The sequence below is a fragment of the Panthera pardus genome, unplaced genomic scaffold (assembly GCF_024362965.1).
Source record: "Panthera pardus isolate Hobbes unplaced genomic scaffold, ASM2436296v1 HiC_scaffold_2, whole genome shotgun sequence".
In the NCBI taxonomy this organism is placed as follows: Eukaryota; Metazoa; Chordata; class Mammalia; order Carnivora; family Felidae; genus Panthera; species Panthera pardus.
In genome coordinates this window covers 5021352-5042861 of record NW_026526765.1, presented here as the reverse complement: position 1 = coordinate 5042861, position 21510 = coordinate 5021352, and the positions used below count along the sequence as shown (strand labels likewise).

General features: G+C 55.4%; 1 protein-coding gene and 1 long non-coding RNA gene across 3 annotated transcripts in view; one reads left to right on the top strand and one right to left on the bottom strand.

Annotated features, from left to right (window-relative positions):
- The window catches only part of TENT4A (terminal nucleotidyltransferase 4A), a 46702-nt gene extending 32903 nt beyond the window's left edge, over positions 1-13799 (bottom strand). For both annotated transcript variants that reach the window (XM_053906868.1, XM_053906869.1), the window contains exon 1: positions 13042-13799. In XM_053906868.1, coding sequence (XP_053762843.1) covers positions 13042-13760 — 719 coding nt within the window. In that variant the 5' untranslated portion in view covers positions 13761-13799. The remainder of the gene's footprint in view (positions 1-13041) is intronic.
- Positions 13800-13940: 141 nt separating this feature from the next.
- On the top strand, positions 13941-21048 carry LOC128778234 (uncharacterized). The gene is made up of 2 exons (XR_008423652.1): positions 13941-15562; positions 18660-21048. It is a non-coding gene; the product is annotated as an uncharacterized LOC128778234 (long non-coding RNA).
- Positions 21049-21510: the final 462 nt, after the last annotated feature.

Sequence of the window (21510 nt, the reverse complement as noted above, 5' to 3'; positions counted from 1 at the left end):
CAGCAGGAACACACTTGTGCCACGTGGTCACAAAGGTGGCCTGTGGGGGGGGGGGGGGAGGAGGGGGAGGAAGAGAAAAGAGAAAAGAAACAGAACACAGCGAAAAGAAAAGCTAAAAGAAACGAAATGAAACACAACACAAAGGAAAGAGAGGAACCCAGTACGCCACGGAAGCAAGGAAGTCAGTCGGGAAGCAGGCACAAGCAGAGATCGGGACAAGTGTGCTCTGGTGCCTGGTTCCACAGAGAAGAAACCTCGGTAAGAACGTGCCCGGGAAGTCGGGGTTACCCGACTTCTGCTGACAAACAGCAGAGTGAGGGGAGGGAGTGGTCAGTGCTAAGCACACAGACTGGGAGCCGAAGCAACAGGAGCCTCGTTCCACAAGACGAGCGCGGGGTAGAAGGAAATGACTGCAGTCATCCGAGGGGAAAAGGTTCCGGGGGGAAAAGACACCCCGTTAACAGGAGGACGAGGCGTTCGCGGCACAGCCGGTCTCCCTAAAGTGAGGGCAGAGCCCGCTGTGCGGGTGCGACCGACGCTGGGACAGCCGCTGCACAGAGGACCGTGCCTAGGCGAGGGGAAGGCTTGGGACAGGCGACTGACAAACTGACCGACGCGAACCACCCTCACCCACGGGGGAGTCCGGCCTGCCTCCGATCTCGGACAGCACCCACAGCCAGACACACGCCCAGGTTGAGGCAGGGAGACTGGCACCGGGGCCCGCAGCGGGCCTCCGGGAACGTGGCCCCAGCGAGCTCCCCTGTAGAGACCTGAGCGCAGGCACATACCAGAGAGACACCAGAGGCTTCTGCGTGCAGAGCTGCTGAGTACGCGCCAGGGCTGCCGGGGGCCCCCGGTGCTCAGCGGAGCTCGGTGCGAGGACCAGGGGTGCCCCGGCCGGAGCAGAGCGAGGCCAGGGTCACGGCCAGAGGAGCAGGGTCTGCTCCTGCGACGCCGACGACAGCACCTGAAGGCGAGAAGGCACGGCTCCTGAGGGCTCTGCCAGCGAAGCCGCACCCTCGGTGAGGCCCACTGGAAACAGCGACCCCGCCGAGAACTCGGAGATCTTCAGGAACCCCGTAAGAGTCCTGGTGGTGAGCACCGAGTTGACATAAACACAAAACCAAGACTAATCGATTGTAAACTGTGGTTTCCGGTGTCCAGGCAGCACTGCAGAGTCACCAGGCACCCAGAAGGCCTGGGGTCAGAGGCCCTGCTGCTTTCCAGCTGGGAGACCTCGCGGGGCCCTGCGCTGTTCCACGTGAGACACGAGGATGCGCACGGTGCCCACCCCCCCCACCCCCCCCACGTCACTGTCACGAAGATTTAATGAATCCAGACGAAGTACTTAGAATAGGATCTGGCACTCAGTAAAGGCTCAGTAAATGGTAGCGATTATAATTACAGAACAAAATACAAACGCTTAACTCATGATGACAAATAACGTAATGCAAATCAGGAGGTAAAGATGTATAAAAGGGCTCTTTTAGTCTGCTCAGGCTGCCGTAACAGGACACCACACACCAGGCAATTTCAACAAGAGAAATGTATTTCTCACAGTCCTGGAGGCTGCAAGTCCAAGATCAGGGCGCCGGCGTGGGCAGGTTCCGGCGAGAGCCCTTTTCCCGGGGCGCACACGGCTGCCTTCTCACGGACAGGGCCTCGGAGCTCTCTGGCCTCTTGTCTCCCAGGCGCCAATCCCAGGGTGAGACCCCCACCCTCGTGACCTCATCTCAACCTCATCACCCCCTCAAGGGCCCCTTCCCCAAATACCACCACACTGGGGTTTGGAGCTTCGACAACGTGGGAATTCAAGGGGGACGTGATTCAGTCTTCACAATGCCTCTCAGAAGCGAGTATTCCTATCTGGTGCTCAACATTACTTTCACTTTCAGGCAGAATTGATAATGTAGTGAGAGTATTTAAAGAGACGTGAATGGCAATGCAACTATTTCTGTTGGTCAATCCACGTGTCCACCCGTGCGTGGGCTCAGAGAGACAGGTCCCCAAAGGCAGTCACCTAACTGCACTTTGCTTTTCTCCAGGTGGTGAAAGTCATGATTTTTAAGCTTTCTTTTTTTTAAGAAAACACACACACACACACACACAAATCCATTAAATAAAATAATACACTTATTTAAAAATCAGCAGAAAGCACTCTTGGAAACGCTCTCTAAAGCGATTAGGGCACAGGGGCACCTGGGTGGCTCAGTCGGTTGGGCATCCAACTTCGGCTCAGCTCATGATCTCATGGTCCCTGAGTTCAAGCCCTGTGCCGGGCTCTGTGCTGACAGTTCAGAGCCTGGAGCCTGCTTCGGATTCTGTGTGTGTCTCTCTCTCTCTCTCTCTCTCTGCCCCTACCCAACTCGTGCTCTGTCTCTCTCAAAAATACACGATAAAAAAATATCAAAAAGAAAAAAAAGCAATCAGCACACAGACTGTAAGAGGCACAGCATCACATGTGGCAGTGGCATCACTGGCCGCTTACAGGAGTCACTTCGAAATGCCGGGTGACGGCACCAGGACCCCACACTTGGTTTGTCCGAAACTACTTCGGGCTCCTTCTGGGGCGATCAAGGCACAGAGGCCCACCTTCGGGGTCGCTGCATCGTTCAGAGCCTGGGCAGAACTTCATGCTGCCACCTGCAAGCCAAGAGACCGGAATTTGACGTAATCATTTTCTTCCTACTGCTGGACCTCTTCGAACGATTCCCTCTTTGCTCTGCACGTCTAGTGGTTGACACGATGCACTGTGGACTCAGACTGTCTGGGACCCAAAACCAGCATGGCACCTGCCAGCTGTGTGAGCCAGGGGCCGCCCTGCCCGGAGCCACACCCTCCTCTCCTGGCCGAGGGCCACAGGAGCCGCTACACAAAGGGCTGAGAGGCAACAGGGCCAGTGATGATCATTACAGTGACAGGTGCTGTAGGCCACTGGCTAGACGGGAGCAAAGGGAAGACTGAAGTGCTCGCCTGTGAAGGAAGACTGGAGAACAGTGAGCCATCTTCCCCAACCACAAGCTTCTCACTTCTGCCCGTCTTTACCCAAACACAATCCTAAAAGGCCATTTTCACTCTTACCAATTTTGCAAGCTTCAGTTCATTCCAAACTTTAACCTGTGACAAATTCTCACCTGGAACTGGTCTCCGTTCCATGCTCTTGTTTATGTTGTGCTTGTGTGCAGACCTTGCATCTCTTGTGAGTCGGTCTCTGATAGAGCCACAAACTCTCTAGACAGACTCATCATCAGCTTTTCCCCAGGAGCTCACTTATAGCAAGACCTCGGGATGTCTGCATTTCACAAACCATGTAAGGTATCCTCTTCTGTATTTTGGATCACTCAGAGTTGTCCTTCAAGTTTTAGAAATCTCTGCTTAAACTTAGAGACGATGTCTATAACCAAGATAATTTACTGCGTTGCCCTATGGCTCCCTTCTCTGCCAATTCACCAAGTCCTCTCATCTTGCTCCTAACCCGAGCACACCAGTTCCGCTCCCGGAGGGGCAGTGGGGAGGTTCCGGGGGCTCTGTGGTCAAGCAGGCCCGCCATGGGGCTGCAGCTCTTCTGGTTTTCTAGGTGCACCCTGGACAAGGTGCCTCATCTACTAAAGCTTATTCTCTCTTTAAAATGAGCTCTTGTCATGGGGCGCCTGGGTGGCTTGGTCGGTTAAGCATCCGACTTCGGCTCAGGTCATGATCTCGCGGTCCGTGAGTTCGAGCCCCACGTCGGGCTCTGTGCTGACCGCTCAGAGCCTGCAGCCCGTTTCAGATTCTGTGTCTCCCTCTCTCTCTGCCCCTCCCCTGTTCATGCTCTGTCTCTCTCTGTCTCAAAAATAAATAAACGTTAAAAATAAATAAATAAATAATAAAATGAGCTCTTATCAAGAAGAACCAGGAGGAGGCAGTCCAAAAACGCTCACGGGTCCTGCTCTTGGCCTTCAGTTGTGTTCAGCTAAAACAGCAACTCATCACAGGCTCCACTTTTCCTAGATGGCAGCTCGTAAGGAAGCTCCAGATGGGAGGAGTCCTGCTCCCTCCAGGTCGGTTCTGGAATGTCTGCAGAAGGCAGGAACCGCAGCTCCCAGGGCCGCGGGACTGGCTCCCCGTCCCTGAGCCTCCCCCACAGCATCTTTGTCATCATCTGCCGTGTCTCACAGCCCTCACGGGAGGACCTCGCCCTCCCTCTCCCCCGTGCCATCTTGCTCTTCAGGAAAGCAAACGCGTTGGAGCCAGATCTGCAGGGTGAGCTGCGAACCGTCGCCCGCGAAGACGAAGACGTCTCCGTCATTCAGCGTTGCTTGCAGCTCCTGACGTCGACACTGGAACGATCGTGTTCGCCTGTCTAGGCGTTAGTTTTCTGTCTGCAAGGCAGGGGTGGTATTTCCCATTTCCTGGGCCTGCTCTCAGAACACAGGGAGGAGGCTCACGCAGAGAGCCGAGCCCCACGGAGCCTCCGTGGCCGCTGCGTGACAGGGAAGACGGGACCGTCCGGGTTCCGGCACGCGCCCGGCAGACGGGGTTTGACACCACCGCCCACGGGCCAGACTGGACGCTCTGAGCCACACGCAGTCGTTCCGTGTGGTACCCTGCCACGGACGGAGCCCAGGCTTCGTGTGCCACCGAAACAGCAGCCCTTTGAAGAGGATATACGCTAGGAATTCCGAAACGCGATTTCTAGAGCTTTCCCAGTGGGGACCGGCCGAGCACCACAGCTTTTGCTGTTGTTCAGGTTTGGGCTCGTTTAGGCAGCGGCTACTGAATCGAACTTCGTGTTTCGAATAAAGAATCTAAAGTTACCCTAGTTCGGTGCCGTCCAAACACAAGGCTATCTAAGTTTTCATTAAAATTAAATGCAACTAAAACTCAGTCCCACAGTTGCATCAGCCACACCGCAAGTGCTCGAGGGTCACGCGTGGCTGGTGGCTACCGTACTGGACCACACAGACACAGAACTCCTCCATCTTCCCAGAACATCCCGCCGGACAGTCTGCTCTGAGTCGCAAGTTCCCTGCCCCTTCCTGCTGTGTGCACCACCACACCAGAACGGAAGTTAGAAGCTGCAAGGAGCTCACAGAAATAACACAACAGCCACTCCTGCCACGCACACAGGACAAAAAACCCTCAAGGACTTCAAACAGGTGACATGCGGAGACAGACCTAAGAGAGCAGGGGTGCCCTTAAAGCTCCGGAAAGACGCTTATTTAAAAACTGCAGAACGCATTACTTAGGCGCAGTTTAAATTTTTAAACTCGGAGAAGAATTCCTTCAAAGGGAGAAGCGTCTTCACAGCACGGCAGGGGCCCCGGAGGACTTGGAACTTCAGGCTTCAGCAATTTCTCCGAGAAAAGCTTTGGCCGGAGCGGGGAACTTGTATTTTCAAACCCGGAGCGAAAGGCGTTTTCTGTCCAGTTGGCAACAAGCACCACCTAATTTTTGGTTTCCGTTTCCTCAGAGAGAAGAAAACGGGAGGGAAGGAGCGGCCGTCCCCGTCTTCCACGTGACAGCTCACATGGCTCTTCCAAGGCCCTTTTATTCGGTCCGTCCTGCCAGGGCGATGTGGCAGACTGCACTTCAGAAATGGGGAAACTGAGGCTCAGCGGTCAAAACCCGACCTGGGAACGAGGCCCTGGGGTGCGGGACGCAGGCTAACTGAGCTCCAGGCCACAGGCCCGCCTCGGTGGTGGGAGACAGACTCCCGCCAAAGGGTTCAAAGCAAGAAGGAAACGATGTGATTCTGCGTTTCCCTTGGACTCCTGCATCCCAGCCACTCCTTTGGATCCACGGGATCGCAGAAACAGGAGGATCACACGTGGAAAGATAAAAACTACCTACATCCACACGTTATCACTTGGGAAATGAACTCCAGTCTTAAACCACAGGGGAGCCTAAACGGTTCCACGGAGCGGCTGGTTTAGGAATTAAAAACGAGCACAGACCCACCATAAAAAGGCACGTCGCCAACAGTGAAAGACATTCCTTGCACGGGAACCTGGGCACCTCCGAGACACTGCCATCGAGGCTGCCCTGTCAGTGGCTAACCTGTGCAGAGGCCTGCTGAGCCTGGAGACCCAGCCCTGCCTCGCCACCGGCCACCGACACACGGGAAGCAGGCCTCAGGAGCTCAGGACCCCTACGTTGATCACCGGGCACGTGCCAGGTGGCCGAAGGATGGGCAAGCTGTCTTTATACTCTTAGTGTTTCCTAACTTTTCAGGGTTAGGTATTAATTTTACAATAACAAAGAGAAACTGGCTAAATCTAAATGGATGCCTTTCAAATACAGGATTTTTTTTTAAAGCTTTCTGCTTTGTATTCTACGTTGCAAGGTATTAAACTGGTTTAACCACGCTCTTTGGGATGACGAGCAGATAAACTGCAATCAATTTTATTTTAATGTTCTGCATTAATACAACTTCAGGGTGCCCATCAAATCTTCAAAAGTTCTAAGACAAACCATACGAGTTACCTTCAGCATTTGACTTCAACTATACAGCCCTGCCCCTCCTCATCCGTTCACCTAAGCGGGCAGATCCTGCCATTCATTCCCTCCCTCAGTCACCAGGCGCTCACTGGGCGGTGGCTGCCAGCGGGTACTGGCACTGGGAAGGCAGGCTGAGACCCGGGGCTGCAGGAGGACAGAGGTCAGCAGTGTCAGAGCAGAGGGAATCGCAGGAAGGGACCAGGGAAGCACCGTGTGGGGTTTTCATGCTCCGCCTGGAGGCGGCACAGGGCTCTGAAGCCAGGGTCACCCCCACGAACTTGGGCCGCCGTCTAAGTGGTGTGGCGTCTTCTCAAAGCAAAGACGGACCGCTATGTATTTAGAAGTTCCAGAGACAGCTTGATGGATGACCTAGCACCCCTGACCCCCCCCCCCCCAACCCCACCGCAGGAAGGACAGCTTTTCTAAGCGGGCCCACGCAGGATGCCTCCTGAATGGTCCGTCAGTCACTACAGCTCTTGTGCGTTCAGTCACACGGCTTCCATGCACACTTTTCTCTGATGACAGATTTTAAGAGAAGTTCACGTGAGAGAGGCACGGAAAGGCACTCAGAGCCAGTCACTCTGGTTGTCCGAGTTCAGTTGTGACAACCAAGCCCGAGGACAGGGACCAGAAATCTACCAGAGTCATCATGATGGGCTGGAGTCCAGTCAAGGGAGAGAAGAGCTGGCAAAGAAAACCACAACCTCCTTGTCACCTAAGGCAGGGAAGTCTACCTACAGGAGCACGCCTCCACACGTGGCAGTCGGCCTCCAGAAGATTCCGGGCCCCAACCCCCAGAACCTGTGGCTAAGACGACACCACCATCACTCCCGTGGTCCCACTGTATTATTACACGCCCTGAAAAGAGACAATCGCCTAGGTGGGCCTGATCTGAGCACACGAGCCCTTGAAGCATAGGGCTTCCTCCAGCGGGCAGAGACCTGGCCAGAGAGGTTCAAGGCACTGTTGCCAGTTGGAAGACGGAGGGACCTCACGTCAAGGAAGGCAGATGGCTTCAAGGAGCTGAGATAGGTCCCCAGCTGGCAGCTAGTGAGGAATCGGGGACCTCAGTCCTACAACAGCAAGGAACTGAATTCTGCCCGTATCAGGAATAAGTCTGCAAGAGGTCCCTGTGCTCCAGCTGAGAATACAGCAGCCTGCCTTCAGCCTGGGGAGAGCCTGAGCAAGAACCTGGCCCAGGCATCCCAACCTCTGACACGCAGAGTCTGAGGCACAGCAAACGAGTACTGGCGTAAGCCGCTAAGTCTGTGGTCATTTGTTACACAGGAAAAAAAACAACACTGCGCACAGGATTCTTAAAATAAGACACTTACTTTGCAGGGCAAATCCCACACCGTAGGGAAGATGCGCCCCTGACCACCCCACTTGAGACGTATACCTGCACGGGGGGCAACTGTCCCCGTTGCCAAGATCACCTGTCTGCCTTTATTCGGCCGCCCCGCTCCCTCAGCAGCCTTACGAAAAGAGAACCCCCTGACGGGCCGCCCAGAGCCTTCTGGAGGGGCCTCTCCAGAGCCACAGCCAGCAGCAGCTTCCAGGTGGCACTGCGGCTACACAATGTCCTATGGACGTAGTTAGCACGAGGCAGTTACCCCTCACCTGTTAGCCTGTGTTGTGGCGGCAGCGTCGAAATCCGGTTTCCCAACCTCTGCATCACAGGGTGTTTCGGTTTGTTGTATTTTTCACAACCCGCTTTTATTGCATAACTCAAAACCTAGATCCTAAACAATACCAGAGTATACCAAGGTATGGAAAATCCCATTTCCCAAGGATAACGATCATCCCTCCTTCCATCGGAGGTGTGGGACTCTCTTTAAAACAGGAACCCAAATTTCCTATCAAATAGCAACCAAAAGGAGGTTTCAGGCCTAACCTTGAAGTACAAATCTTAAAATTATGAGAACCCGATACTTTAAAACACTGACTTACAAACCATCGTCGAAGGCATTCAGTCCAGGCCGCATTATTTCTAAGGCACGAACGGCACTGTGTCATTGCTTTCTGGTCACAAGCTCACAGCAGCAACACGGGGTCCCCATTCCCCCACTCAGACGTCCTCAGCAGGAGCGTTACCAAGGCCAGTTTTTGCAGAAGCATTTGTGAGCTCGATCTTCCCACGGGACTGCCCCATCCTTCTCTGGGGCGCCCGTCCTGCCCTCCGCCTCCTCCTGGGTGCCCCTCTCCCGTGTCCGCAGTCCTCACCCTGCCCGTGGGCATTTATCAGGGAGCAGGTGGAAGTGTGTCCAACCTCACCAGAGCGGCACCCTGCACGAGCTTCCCGACATCACTGTGCAGTGACAGCCGCCGGCAGGATGGGCTGGACCAGGCGATGCTATTACCAAGCGGGGAGGAATCCCGGGGTGGGGGCTCATCTCATGTGGCCGGTGCAGCAGGAACGTGTGCACCATGTGGTCGCTCCTATTTCCATCTATGGCCCTACACTTTTGGGGTCACAGGGGACAAGCATGAGGAAGGGAGGCCCATGTGCACCCCCATCACTTTCTAAAAATTTTTGTTAACTTTATTTATGGGGGGGGGCGGGGCAGAGGGCGCAAGAGACAATCCCAAGCAGGCTCCACGCTGTCAGCGCACAGCCTGACATGGGGCTCGAACCCAGGAACCCTGAGATCATGACCTGAGCCAAAATCAAGAAAATCAAATCAAAATCAAATGCTTAAGCAACTGAGCCACTGAGGCCCCCCACGCACCCATCACCTTCTGAGGAAGGTCTTGCACTAAGCTCTGCCATGCGTCGCTCGGGGTGTGCGGGCAAGGCACGCTAGGGTCTGCGGCGGCCCCGCGGGTCTCACCTGTGCCCTCCCACCGGGTCCCCGCAGGGCCATGCTGCGGGAGGGAGTGCCGGGCACTACCTTCGGCATGCCAAGTCAGGCTGCAAGCACAGAGGGGGACGAGGGATGCCGGGCGCGCCTCCAGGCTGGCTCTCAGAACAGAGCGAAGAGAGCACGTGGAGTAACAAGGCCAGCGTGGCGACCACGTCCTCTGAGCGACATGTGTCCGTCCCTCACCAACTTCAGATCGAGAGCTGTTTTTCTCTGAGTGAACAGATGTCAAAAAATTAAACATTGCCGAGGACCCCGCAGAGAGGATGTGGCCCGAGCGAGGCACGCCAGAGAAGACCTGCCGAGGGCCAAAGCCTTTGGGAAGCCTGGGCGGTGCCTGCCAGGAGCCGGAGGCTTTGCCTCGTTCCCCTGCGCTCTTCCCGGGACTTCCCAGGGCACCTGTCAGGACACGGCCAAGTTCTGCGGTCCACACTCCCGCCCTCTCACCCGGGCCTTCTCTTCGCCTTCAAGGAGGTTTCTGAAGGATTCAGGACCAAGCCGGGCAAAGTAACAACGCACTGCTGGGCCGGGGGTGAGGAGGGGAGGGCATGGGGAAATGGAAGGGGCAGGGGCAGAGGCTGGGATGCGCAGGGCCCGTGAGCCTGTCCACACCCACCTGCATCTCCGAGTCAGAAGCCTGGGTAGAGAGCACAACTCACACCGCTCCCAAAACAAAAAGCTGGACGGTTCAGCCAAAACGCAGAACACGAACTAGAGCCATCCGGAGCGCTCCGGAACCAGCGTTTTGCCTTCCCCGCTTCGGAAGTTCCTGTACTGATCCCCGTGCCCTCCTCCACTCTCTTTCCTCACCTCACTCCAGGAGGAAAGCAGACTGGCAACCCCCCCAGGGCTGGGCCACCAGGTCAGGTTCCTAAGGGCAGAGCCCCCTCCCCAGAAAGGAACGAGCAGTGCAGGCTGCCTGCCACACGGGCTACCACACAAAGGCCTGAATGGCCTTGGCTGATGCTACTCTGGCTCTCTCAGCACCGGGCTCCTGCTCACCCGTTCTCGGGGCCACAGACACGATCTTTCCAGCAATGCCTGTCCTGGGAACTCACAGGAAGCCTGAGCAGCTTCTCATCACCAAGGCTCCTTGCTACTGACCGGGCTGAGGGCTCTCTTTCTAAGCTACAGAAGAACCACGTCGTGGTGACCCTCCTCGTTGCCTGGAGGAAGCCGGTGCCCAGAGCCAAGTTCTCGACCAGTGCTACCTCTCGATGCCAAAAAGTTCTGTCGCGTAGGCCCAGCGGGCCTCGGCAGAAACCTCGCTGCAGGCACAGCTCAAGTGCTCCCGAGGTTTGCCATTCCTCTCCTCTGTCCCTCCTGAAACGGGGTCTGCTGGAAGCGTGCAGAGTAGCAGAGCAAGCAGGGGCACTGGCCCTCCCAGGCGCCTGGCAGGCAATCCCACAGGGTCGTGCTCCAGGCACAGATGGCAGGAAGCGGGGAGACCCAGAGTGGGGCACGCGACCCACAGAGGCAGGCAAGGAAGGGGGGCCAGCAAAACAGAAAACAGGAGCATGACCACATGCGTTGCTGCAGTGGCTCCCGTTTAGGTAAGTCAGAATGCAGAGTTCCCGGGGGCTCCAGGGCCTACTCTTCAACCCTACACGTGGCCTCTGCACAGGTCCAACAGGGCCAGCAGGGGTGAAGGGGCAGGACCGTCAGCAGGCCCCCAGACAGCAGGGCCTGGGAGGCATGCTGAGGGCTCAGGCTGAGGACGCGGGAGGTGCCATCACCCGATTCTACGCGGATGGGAGCCGACCAAAGCTGCTGACAGAGGCCATTATCCCACTGGCAGTCCTGGGAGAGGCCCAGAGGCCAGCAAGTGCCTGTCAGATGACCAGGGGCCGCTCTGCAAAGGGTACAGAGAAGAAGGCGCAGAGGGTCTACTGGAAGACAACACTGGGGACACAGACGAGGAGGAGGACCCGCACGCCTGGACAGACCGTACTGCTGTGTGCTGGCCAGCGGCACTCACGGAGGGCCTGGTTTCAGAGTCAGGATCTAGAGACGGGGGTCTCCCAGGCCGACCCTGCCCCCAGATCCTAGCAAAGAACCCGGTACACAGTGGGCTCGTTTGTAAAGAAAAGCAACACCAACGTACGTACTGCAGCTCACTGGAAACCGAGAGGTGAGGAAAGGGGTTCTGGGGCCTGAGAAATTTGCAGGAGGGCCTGGTGCCACCAGCGCTAGAAGCTCACGGAAGGAAGACGCGGGACTTGGGACTGTCCGGGCCCCCAAATGCTCTCCCGGTGAAAAACACGCGTCTTCCTACTTGCCTGGGGCTAAGGCACGGGGTCGGTTCCAGCGACAGCACAGGTTGGAAGCCTGTGGCTCCTGTCCCCAACCCCACCCCACCAACTCAGGTCAAAGGCCAACGTCAAGAACCCACTGCGCGACACCTCTTCTTGGACAGCTCCCCAACGGCTCCTACTCGGGGCTGAGGCGCATGCTCTGGCTTCGGCCAATTTACGAAAGTAACACTTCTAACCCCAACCAGGTGAAACAGGCTGCTGGGCATGGAGCTTTTACCGTGGGCACCTCACAGACCTTAAAGGAGCACCAGCTTAAGTGTCTTCCAACTTGAATGAACAGATATGTTAAAAAAGAAGCAAGAAAAGAGAGAATTTCTTAAGAAGGAGCCTCAGTATCTAGCAATTGCAAGATTTATAGAACTCTAATATTTGTGAATACCCTAACAGCCTAGAAGATCCTTGACTGAGCGCCTTTTTAAATCAGGATGCGATGTGCAAGGAAAGTTGATGAGTTAAGTCTCGAAATACTGACATAAAACTTAGGTACAAATACTCCATTTCTAGGTGCTCAGAAGAGCACAGGAAGGCAAAGGAGCAGGGTAAGTGGTGTTCCCACCTGAGCAGCCTCACCTGGGACTGCTTCAACCCACACTCCCACCCCGGCCCACGCTGTTTTTTGTTTTTTGCTGGTTTGTTTGTTTTTAACCAGACCTTGCCATCTGTAATTGCACTAAACTTAGAACTTCTCCTCCTCTCCAGGCTGAGAAGAAAATATTTCAAGTAAAGATGGCATCTTCCAAAGAATATGTGCTACAAATGTTTTTATTCCCCTCAAATGCTATTAACTGGCTTTTAAAAACTACAAAAGAACTTTTATGTTATTTTCTGCGCAAAATTAAATCACAACAGGCAAGTCCTTATCCAAAAAAGTCACTTCTAAACTCACTGTTGGTTAAATTGTATCACTACCAAAGAAACCAATCATCCCTCAAAAGGATTTTCTCGGGGGGGGGGGGGGGGGGAGTTAGTATTTAACCAGTATTTGCCTTCAACTTGATTCAAGTTCCTGGCAATGCTGACACCGTCTGCAACTGACGTAAAACTCCACAGCTATCTGCACGCACCCCGCTTTGACCAAGGGTACCTAACATGGGTTGGGGAGAGGACGAAAGACGTATCCGTACCCCCTTCCAGGGGCACTCAAGAGGCTGAAAAGGAAAACCTCTGCACAAGTCGGGTTCGGGGGCCCCTTCCTCGCGCTTGTCAGTTTTAGGGCCCGAGCAGAGCCCTCGTTTACAAGAGGAATTTAATTGTTAATAGAACTAAACACCTCGGGGCACAGAGTGGAACCCGGGCCTCCCACAGCCACCCTCCGGACAAAGCGGGCCCCCCTGCCCTCCTCTCCCCTCCCCCCCAGCCCCGGTCCCCGCCGGCTCCGCACTCACCCCTGGATGCCCGGGCTGTACGCGCGGCTCTTCCACGGCGTGCCGGGCCGCGGCGCCTGGGGCCCGGGGCCGCCCCCTCCGCTCAGCGCGGCCGCGCGGCTGCCCGACAGCAGGTAGTTGAGGCCGTAGGTGCTGGCCTTGTTCTCGCGTTTCCGGCGGCCCGGGTGGAACTGGTGCTGCGGCGGCGAGCCGGCGGGCGCGGGACCGCGCGGCCCCGGGTGCCCGTTGGCCGCGCCCGGGGCGCTCGGCGGGCCGTCGGCGAAGTGGAAGAAGGCGCCGCCGCCGCGGCCGCCGCCCGCCCGGCCGAGCGAGGCGCTGCTCGAGGACGACGACGAGCAGCCGGGGCTCTCGGTGCCCGACTCGGCGTTGGACGAGGACGACGACGACGACGACAGCGACGGCGACTTGTGCAGGCGCCGGGCGCCCTCGGCCGCGGGCCCCAGCGCCGTCAGCAACGCGGGGGGCAGTGCGGTGGGGCCGGGCACGGGCGACGGGGGCGACGCGGCGGGCAGCGCGGGCCCGGCCAGGCCGCCGCCGCCGCCCAGCCCCGCCGCCCCCGCCGCGGCCGCCGTGTCCAGCGCGGGCGAGTTGAGGCAGAAGTAGGACGCGAAGCCCGAGCCGCCGCGGCCCACGCCCTGCGAGGTCTCCCAGATCTGCATCCACAGGGCATTGGCCGGCCCCTTCTGCTCGGGCTGGATCCAGGCCACGCGCGGATCCATCCACGCGCCGCCCCGCGGGCCCGCGCGCCCGCCCGCCCCGCCGCGGCCCCGCCCCCGCCGCGCCCCGAGCCCCGGCCGCGCCGCGCACGGACGGACGGACGGGCCGCGGGCGGACGGGAAGACGGGCGCGCGGGCCTGTGCCCCGGTTCCGGCCGGCTCGCGGCGGCGGCGGCGGCGTCTCCCGTCGGGGTCCCGGCGCGGCGCGGGGCGGGCCCGGGCAGGCCGCGGCGGGCGGCTCGGGCCTGTCGGGCTCCCTTCACGCGGCGCGGGGCGGGCGCGGGGGCCGCGGCGGCGGCGGCGTTCCACTCGGGCCGGGGGGAGAGGCCATCGGAGAGGGGCGGGCGGCCGGGCCGAGGGGGCGGGCCCAGGCGCCGCGCGGCCCGGGACCCGCGGGAGGGCCGCCGCCGTGCGCCGGGCCCTCGGTCACGCTCGCGCCGCTCGCTCCGTGCTCCTGCAGCGGTGGCGGCGGCGGCGAAAAGACACTCTCGGCGGCGACAGGGCGCGGGGGAAGGAGGGGGCGCCGCCGCCTCCGCTCCAATGAGGGGCGGGGAGGGAGCGGGGCGGGGAGGAAGCGCGGCCTCCCTCGTCGGGGCCGAGACGTCAGTGCGCACGCGCGGCTGATTTCAAATCCTCACTAGACACCGCCGCCTTGGTTACCGCGCCTGCGCACGAGGGCGCTCCTCCGTGAGGGTGGGGAGAGCAACGCGTCGGAAGGAGACGCGACTGGGAGGGGCTGAAGGGGCGGTGGCGGCGGTGGCGTGGGTCTCCCTAGACTAGACTTGGCTGCGGTGAGCGAGGGAGAAACGAGGAGGTCGCTGCGTCGCCTTTGGCAGGGCTACGTCTGCCGGCCCCACCTCCCGCCGCCGCGAGAAGGCCGAGGCGTGGAGACATGCGCGCTGTGGCCGGGGTCCCCGGCAGCCGCCCGGTCACGTTGCGCGTGCGCAAGGACGAGACGCCGCCGCCGCCGCCGCCGCCTCCGCCGCCGCGGCTGGGTGGAAGTTTCCGCGCCGCCGGGCGGGGTCGGGGATCCCGCCCCGTGCCATGCCCTGGGGCTGCCCGCTGGCCGTGCGTGTGGGCCAGGCCAGCAAGGACCACGGATAGGCCGCTCTTTTAGAGAAAGGACAAAAATGCCCCGAGTCCCGTCCCGTGCATCCTCAGGCGCCCGTGTGCAGCCGGTCACGCTGCGGTCACTCGTGCCCGCCCACGTGTTCGCCGGCGGCCTGGGCAGCACTGCCTGCTAAGTCGCCGCCCCGGAGCAGGACTCTCCTTGGCGGGTTTTTTTTTTTTTTTTAAGGCTTTTCTGTTTCCTTTTAAAAATGATTTTCTATGAAGAAAATGAAGTTAAAACTTGCAAGCTAGCTCGCTGGTGCGATTCCCCGAGGCCGACTTGGCAGTGCTGCCTGCGTGCTTGGGTGTCTGGCCTCTAGGCCGGCCCTGGGTTGGCAGGATTCCGTAGAGGTCCTGTCCGCTGTGCGAGTCCCGGGTGCCCGAGGATGCTCTAAGCCCGGTGTGACAATGGTATTGTTTGGAATGTGACGCTAACCACACGTTTTGTGAAGTCCAAGGCAAACGCCAGAGTGTCATTATGTAAGTCTGCGTGTAGCCACTGGAGGCCAGCCAGCGCGGACACCATGGCCCTTCCAGAGCCCCCCACACCCCCTGCGCCAGATCTGGTCCCCGCCCAGAGGATGCAAGCCCTGGCCGGGCAACTTCGAGGAAGTGCAGCGCTTGGGCTGCATTCCTTTGAAACATATTGAAACAAGGCCTTTTCAACATGCTCTCCTGCCTGGCCTCTGCCATAGGTGAGTACACGTTACTAAGCGCTGACACTTCAAACATCCTAACACGGTGAAAAATCCGTGGGTTGCCTATGGAGGCGTTTTGGCAAATGGTATAAATAATAAAAATGACTATTTTGGTTCAGACATTTTTCAGACAGTGTATATTGTACACGTGGAAATCACGACCAAGGATTAGAACGTGTGCGTTAAACAAACTGGAGAAACAAGTCGTTATTCTGGAACCCCTTGCTTCCAGGGCCTAGGGCCAAAATTCTTGGAGTCATCCCAGCTTCCTCTCTCCATAACCAACAAATTCTTCGCGGTTTACCTGCAAGAAATATCCAAATCCAACAGCTACCCCTTCCTCCCTCCCTGCTCTCACCTGTAGCCCCTTCAAGCCACGGCTATTTCTAGCATATTTTAGGCCAGTGCCTCCTTGCTAGTTTTCCACATTCCATTCTTGCCCTCTTTGGCATTTTTCTCCACAGAGCAGCTTGTGAGTGATCGTTTAAAAAGAAAAAAAAAAAAAGATTATGACGCTCTCTTGCTCAAAACCCTCCAGTGGCTTTCTTTCTCGAACTGAGGCTTACTGTGACCTATAAGTCCCTACCTTGTCTTGTTCTCATCCCTTTTTCTCTCATTTAGTCTTTCAGCTCTTCTCCTAACCCAGCCTGCTCCAAGCCACGAGCATTAGCAGACAGACTTGAGCCTCAGGACTTTTGCACTTGCTGCATCCACCTGGATTCTCCTCCCCCACGTCCGCACCTGGCTCTCTCCTTCCCCACTGTCACAAACCTGATCCTCAGCACTCCCCCCGTCCATTCCCTGTTTTATTTTTCTCTTAGCATTCATCTCCATTGGTTTCCCAGGGCCACGAACATGACAAAATACCACACACTGGGTGACCTATAACAACAAATTTATTCCCCTACGGTTCTGGAGGCTAAATGCCCGCAATGTAGGCAGCAAGGCCAGGCTGCCGCTGAGGTCTCTAGGGGAGGACCTGCTCCATGGCTTTCTCTTAGCTTCTGCTCTTTTCTTCGGCATTCTCTGGCTTATAGGTGCCCCACTCCGGGCTCTGCCTCCGTCATTGCGTGGCATTTTCTGTGTCTATGTCTCCTCTTGTTAGATGCCGTTCGTACTGGATTAGGGCTCACCCTAATGACCTCATGTTACCTTGATTACATCTGCGGAGACCTTATTTCAAATAAGGCTAACATTCTACTGGAGGGTTAGGACTTGAAGTTCATCTTGGCGGGGTGAGGGGCACAGTTCAATCCACTATGCCATCTCGTGAATTTTACTTACCTTGTTTATTATCTATGTCCCTTCCCCCCATTAGAATCTAAGGCTCCACAAGGAGAGGGCTGTTTATCTGTGCTTTTTCCTGCTGTGTGCAAACTTGAGGACTGTGATTGGCACATGGTAGGTCCTGGATGAACGCTGGTGAAATGGCCAACGGTCGGTTGACCAACTCAACAGGAATGAAAGCCTTTCCTGGCTTCCAGGATCTCTTCCACAGATTGTTGTTTACTCCTTTTCAACGTTCTCAGTTTGTTTTCCCCGTGGCTGTCTGCTCTATGCTTGTATTTTGTCTCCAGCTGATCCCTCTAACTTTGGTTCATCAGCCATAGTTAACTTCCTATCATTAAATCCAGGGTTTCATTATTTACGTATCTGATCATGAGTTTTTATATAAATGAGAAGCAATAGATTTCTTTCTGTAAAACAAGAAATGGTACTAAGTCAGCTGCATCCCCTGTGACTCTGGGTAGGGGAGGTCTTGGTCATTGCTTATCAGTTTTCACAGATAAGCCATGCTTTTTTTTCTGTGGCCAAATTCAACTTTTCTCTGTCTCTCTCCTGATGTTAAAGGACAGGTAATGTTAGAGATTATACTGTGGTTTAGTGATTCATTCTCATGAACAAATGGTTTCCGAAGCAGACATTACCATGGACTTCCTGTGCCAGAATCAGATATGCTGGTTAAAATGCAGATATCTGGAGCTCACCCAATCTATGGAAAGTTTCTAAGAGTGAAGTCCAGGAATCTGTATAAGTAAATTCCCTGGCCAATTCGCAAGCACAGTGAAGTTGGGAAAACTCTGCCTAATTCAGGGTCCCCGAGCCCAATTGCTCACAGGAACTGAATAGGTTATAAAAAATAGCTGAAAAAAAATCTGGGTGTGCGTGTATTAGTCAGCTACTGCTGGGAGATAGACCACTCCCAAACACAGTGGCCTAAAATGAAGGTGTAGTGTGGCTCAGAAGTCTGCAGATCACCTGTGTGGTTCTACTGATCTGCTTCAGACACGGCTCAGCTTGGCTTACAGATCGCTTCCAGGCTGCGGTCCGTGGCCAGGTGAGCTGAAGCCGGCTGGTCTAGAGTGGCCACACTCACACGGCCGGCCGTTGGCTGTCTGGCTGTCTGGCGGGCAGCTGGGACACCAGGGTCAACTGGTGCATGTATCTCTCATTATCCAGCAGGCTAGCCCCGGCTTGTTCTCAGGGTGGCTGAACAGGGTTTCAGGAAAGCAAGCAGACATGCACGAATTACGAACTGGCATGCCTTCACTTCCTTCCTCATCATTCTGTGAGCTCGAGCAAGTGACGAGGCCTTGACAAGATTCAAGGAGGGGGGGGTGTAGCCTCCACCTCTCGATGGAAGAAGCTGCAGAAGCTGCAGTCACATTGTGAGGGGCATGGGACGCTGGGAGGGGAATAATCAGGGCCCCGGTATGACGAGAGCCAGGAGCAGTAGGGACGGTAGGGTCCTAGAGAGCACCTGCCTGGAGTAAAGGGGTGTAAAGCCACTCCTCTGCAGCTGGCGGGAAGGCGGGAGCCACCCAAGGTGCCAGACGGCCATTCTCCTGAGAAACCAGCTGTGGCACCGCGAGCCTGAATTCTCCTGTCTTGAAATGTCAACCTCTAGGTGGATGCTGCTGGTTGCCCACACAAGTCCCTTGTCCCCACTGCCCCTTTCTGCTCCAGCCGGCAGAGCCCTGATTCTGCTCAGGTATTTTCATGGCCAGGCATGGGGGAAGGGTCTCTGTCACTGCTGGTGGTCTCATCCTCTCTGCCAGCACCAATGTAAGCACAATACCCGCCTCCGTTCTAGAGGAAAAGGCTGCCAGGACACTACACTCGTGGGAAAGCCTTCTGGATGAATAAAAAGAGACATAGCAGGGGACACTCCCTGCTTCACCCCTGGACAGGGTTGCACCCGCAGAGGACGCCTGGGACAGCTGCAGCCACCTTGAGGCCAGAGGAGAGATGTGACCACCACCCCAGGAACCAGGCCGAACGAGGGAAAGACAGCCTGGACCGTGCCACCAGGCAGCAGAACGAGCTCCACCATGGGCCCCCTGCAGATCCCTGGCATCGGAAGCGCTAGGCTCTCTGGTGACTTGTACCATTTTCTGGACACATCTCACTGCCACTTGCTACGGACAGCACCTTAAAGCAGCAGCCAGTTCAGAAAGTGCCAACGCAGCATGGAAAGCGGACAGTAGGAGGCGAGTTGTGTCTGGCTGGTGAGTAATCTCCGATCCCCAGAAAGCACGTGATACGATGGGGTGGCCGGGCAGTGCCGTGCGCGTTCACGGAGACAGGCTTCCTTCGGAGAGCGACGTTCCTGCCCAGGTGGCTGCTGAGATTTTTGAGTTTCAAGCACCAGTGTCGCTCGTGAAAGGAAATCTTGGGAATGAATTTTTTGGCAAAATGATCATCCTCTTATCCTTAATTAAGGAAAGTTGCAAACTTCGACAACAAGTGGAGAGCCCATACGTATTGAACTCCCGTGTGCTCCTTACCCAGCTTCAGTAACTCCAAGTCAAGGTCATACTTGTTCACCAGTGTCCTCACCTGCTTTCTCCTTCTCCAATTATTTTGAAGCCAATCCCAGATAATATTTCATCTCACCCATAAATAATTCAGTATGCGGGGGGGGGGTGCCTTTGTGGCTCAGTCAGTTGAGCGTCCAGGTTCGACTCAGGTCATGTTCCCGTGGCTTGTGAGTTCGAGCCCCACATCGGGCTCACTGCTGTCAGCACACAGCCCACCTTGGATCCTGTCTCCCTCTCTCTCTGCCCCTCCCCCATGCTTGCTCTCGTTCTCTCGCTCTCGGAAATAAAAACATTAAAAAATAATAATTCAGTATGCATCACTAACTTATAGCCATACGCGTTTTGAAACATAAGTACGATATTATCATATCAAAGCATGAATGATGTTTTACTTAATATCACCAAACATCTGATCTATAATAAGTATTTTTGGTTATCATAAAATGTGTTATTGATATCTCAAAAAAGAGGTCTATAAATTGCAATTCATTGATTTGTGTCTTCTAATGCTTTTAATCTATGGTTTCTCCTATCTTTTGGGGGGGCAGGGGGACAATCTGTTGTTGAAGAACAAATGGTTCGTTTGTTCCCACAGTCTGGATTTTGCCAATTATATCTCCCTGTGGTATCATTTAACACGTTTCCTGTCATCTGTATTTTTGTAAACTGGCCGTTGAATCTAAGGTCTTGATCGAATTCGGGTTCTGTCTTTTATCGGCAAGACAACTGCAGAAGTGATGCTGTGTCTCACCTGGAGGCCTACGGCATCTGGTGCTGTCTTTGGTGATGTGAGCATGAGCCCCTTTGCTGAGCACTGCCCCAAGCCCTGCTCCTCTGTCTCTGCAGTAGGAACCATCCCCTTTCAACAGCATGGGATCCCAGGACTGCCACTCTCCCGGGATTTGAGAAACCAATGCCCTGCAAAATGGTCAGGTCAGTCTCCTGTCTTTCCAGATGAGGAGTCTGAGGCTTGCCTGCAAAAAAGGCCCAATAGGGACGATTAGAGTTGGGGGCTCGGCAGAGCAAGTTGTACTAATTAGACCCCATAAAAATTAACTTTGTCATGTCACGCGGAGTATGACATAATCGAATGTGCAAGGATTGGGGAAATAGTCTGTTAGGGAATCTAGAAACAGGGAGCCCCAAATTATGCCTTGACTCTCTTGGACCAAGAAGACACTCCCTGACAGTGGTGGGCACAACAGAAGGTGGGCTCTGTAGGAGGGGGAAGGTGTCAAAGGGCCCCACTGAAAGAAAAGGCGGGGAGTAACTATGTGAGAAGGTGGATACGTTAATTAGCTTCACTGTAGTAATCGTGTTACTGTGTGTATCAGATCACCATGTTGTGTACCTTAAATACACACAATCTATTAAACTAATATGAAGGAGATTGAATTGTTTTTAATTCTCATAAATTAAAGCATATTTTTAAAAGATTGGTTTGAGAAAGTAGAAAATGCATATTTCAAAATGCTTCAGGATTAATATTAAGTAGGTATAGAGTAGAGAATATTAGAAGTTTGTCAACACAGAACGTCCTCTGTAGTATCAGTTGGTGTGGAAAGTCCTGTTCCCTCAGAGTGTAAGATAAATGATGTATTATGTATGGTGTCTATTTTAAACATCTCAATGATAAAAAATAAAGACTAAATTAGTGGTAAATACTTGGAGCCCATTTTTTAAAGTTTATTTATTTTGAGAGAGAGAGAGAGAAAGCATGATGGGGGAAGGACAGAGAGAGAGAGAGAGAGAGAGAGAGGGAGAATCCCAAGCAGGCTCTGCACTATCAGCACAGAGCCCGACCTGGGGCTTGAACTCACAAACCATGAGATCACGACCTGAGCAGAAGCTGGATGCTTGGGGCGCCTGGGTGGCTCAGTGGGGTTGGGTGTCCTACTTCAGCTCAGGTCATGATCTCACAGTCTGTGAGTTCAAGCCCTACTTCAGGCTCTGTGCTGACAGCTCGGAGCCTGGAGCCTGCTTCTGATTCTCTGTCTCCCTCTCTCCCTGCCCCTCCCCCACTCACACCCTGTCTTTCTCTTTCTCAAAAATAAAAAAAAATTTTTTTTTTTTTTAAATTTAGATGCTTAACCAACTGAGCCACCCAGATGTCCCAACAGGACA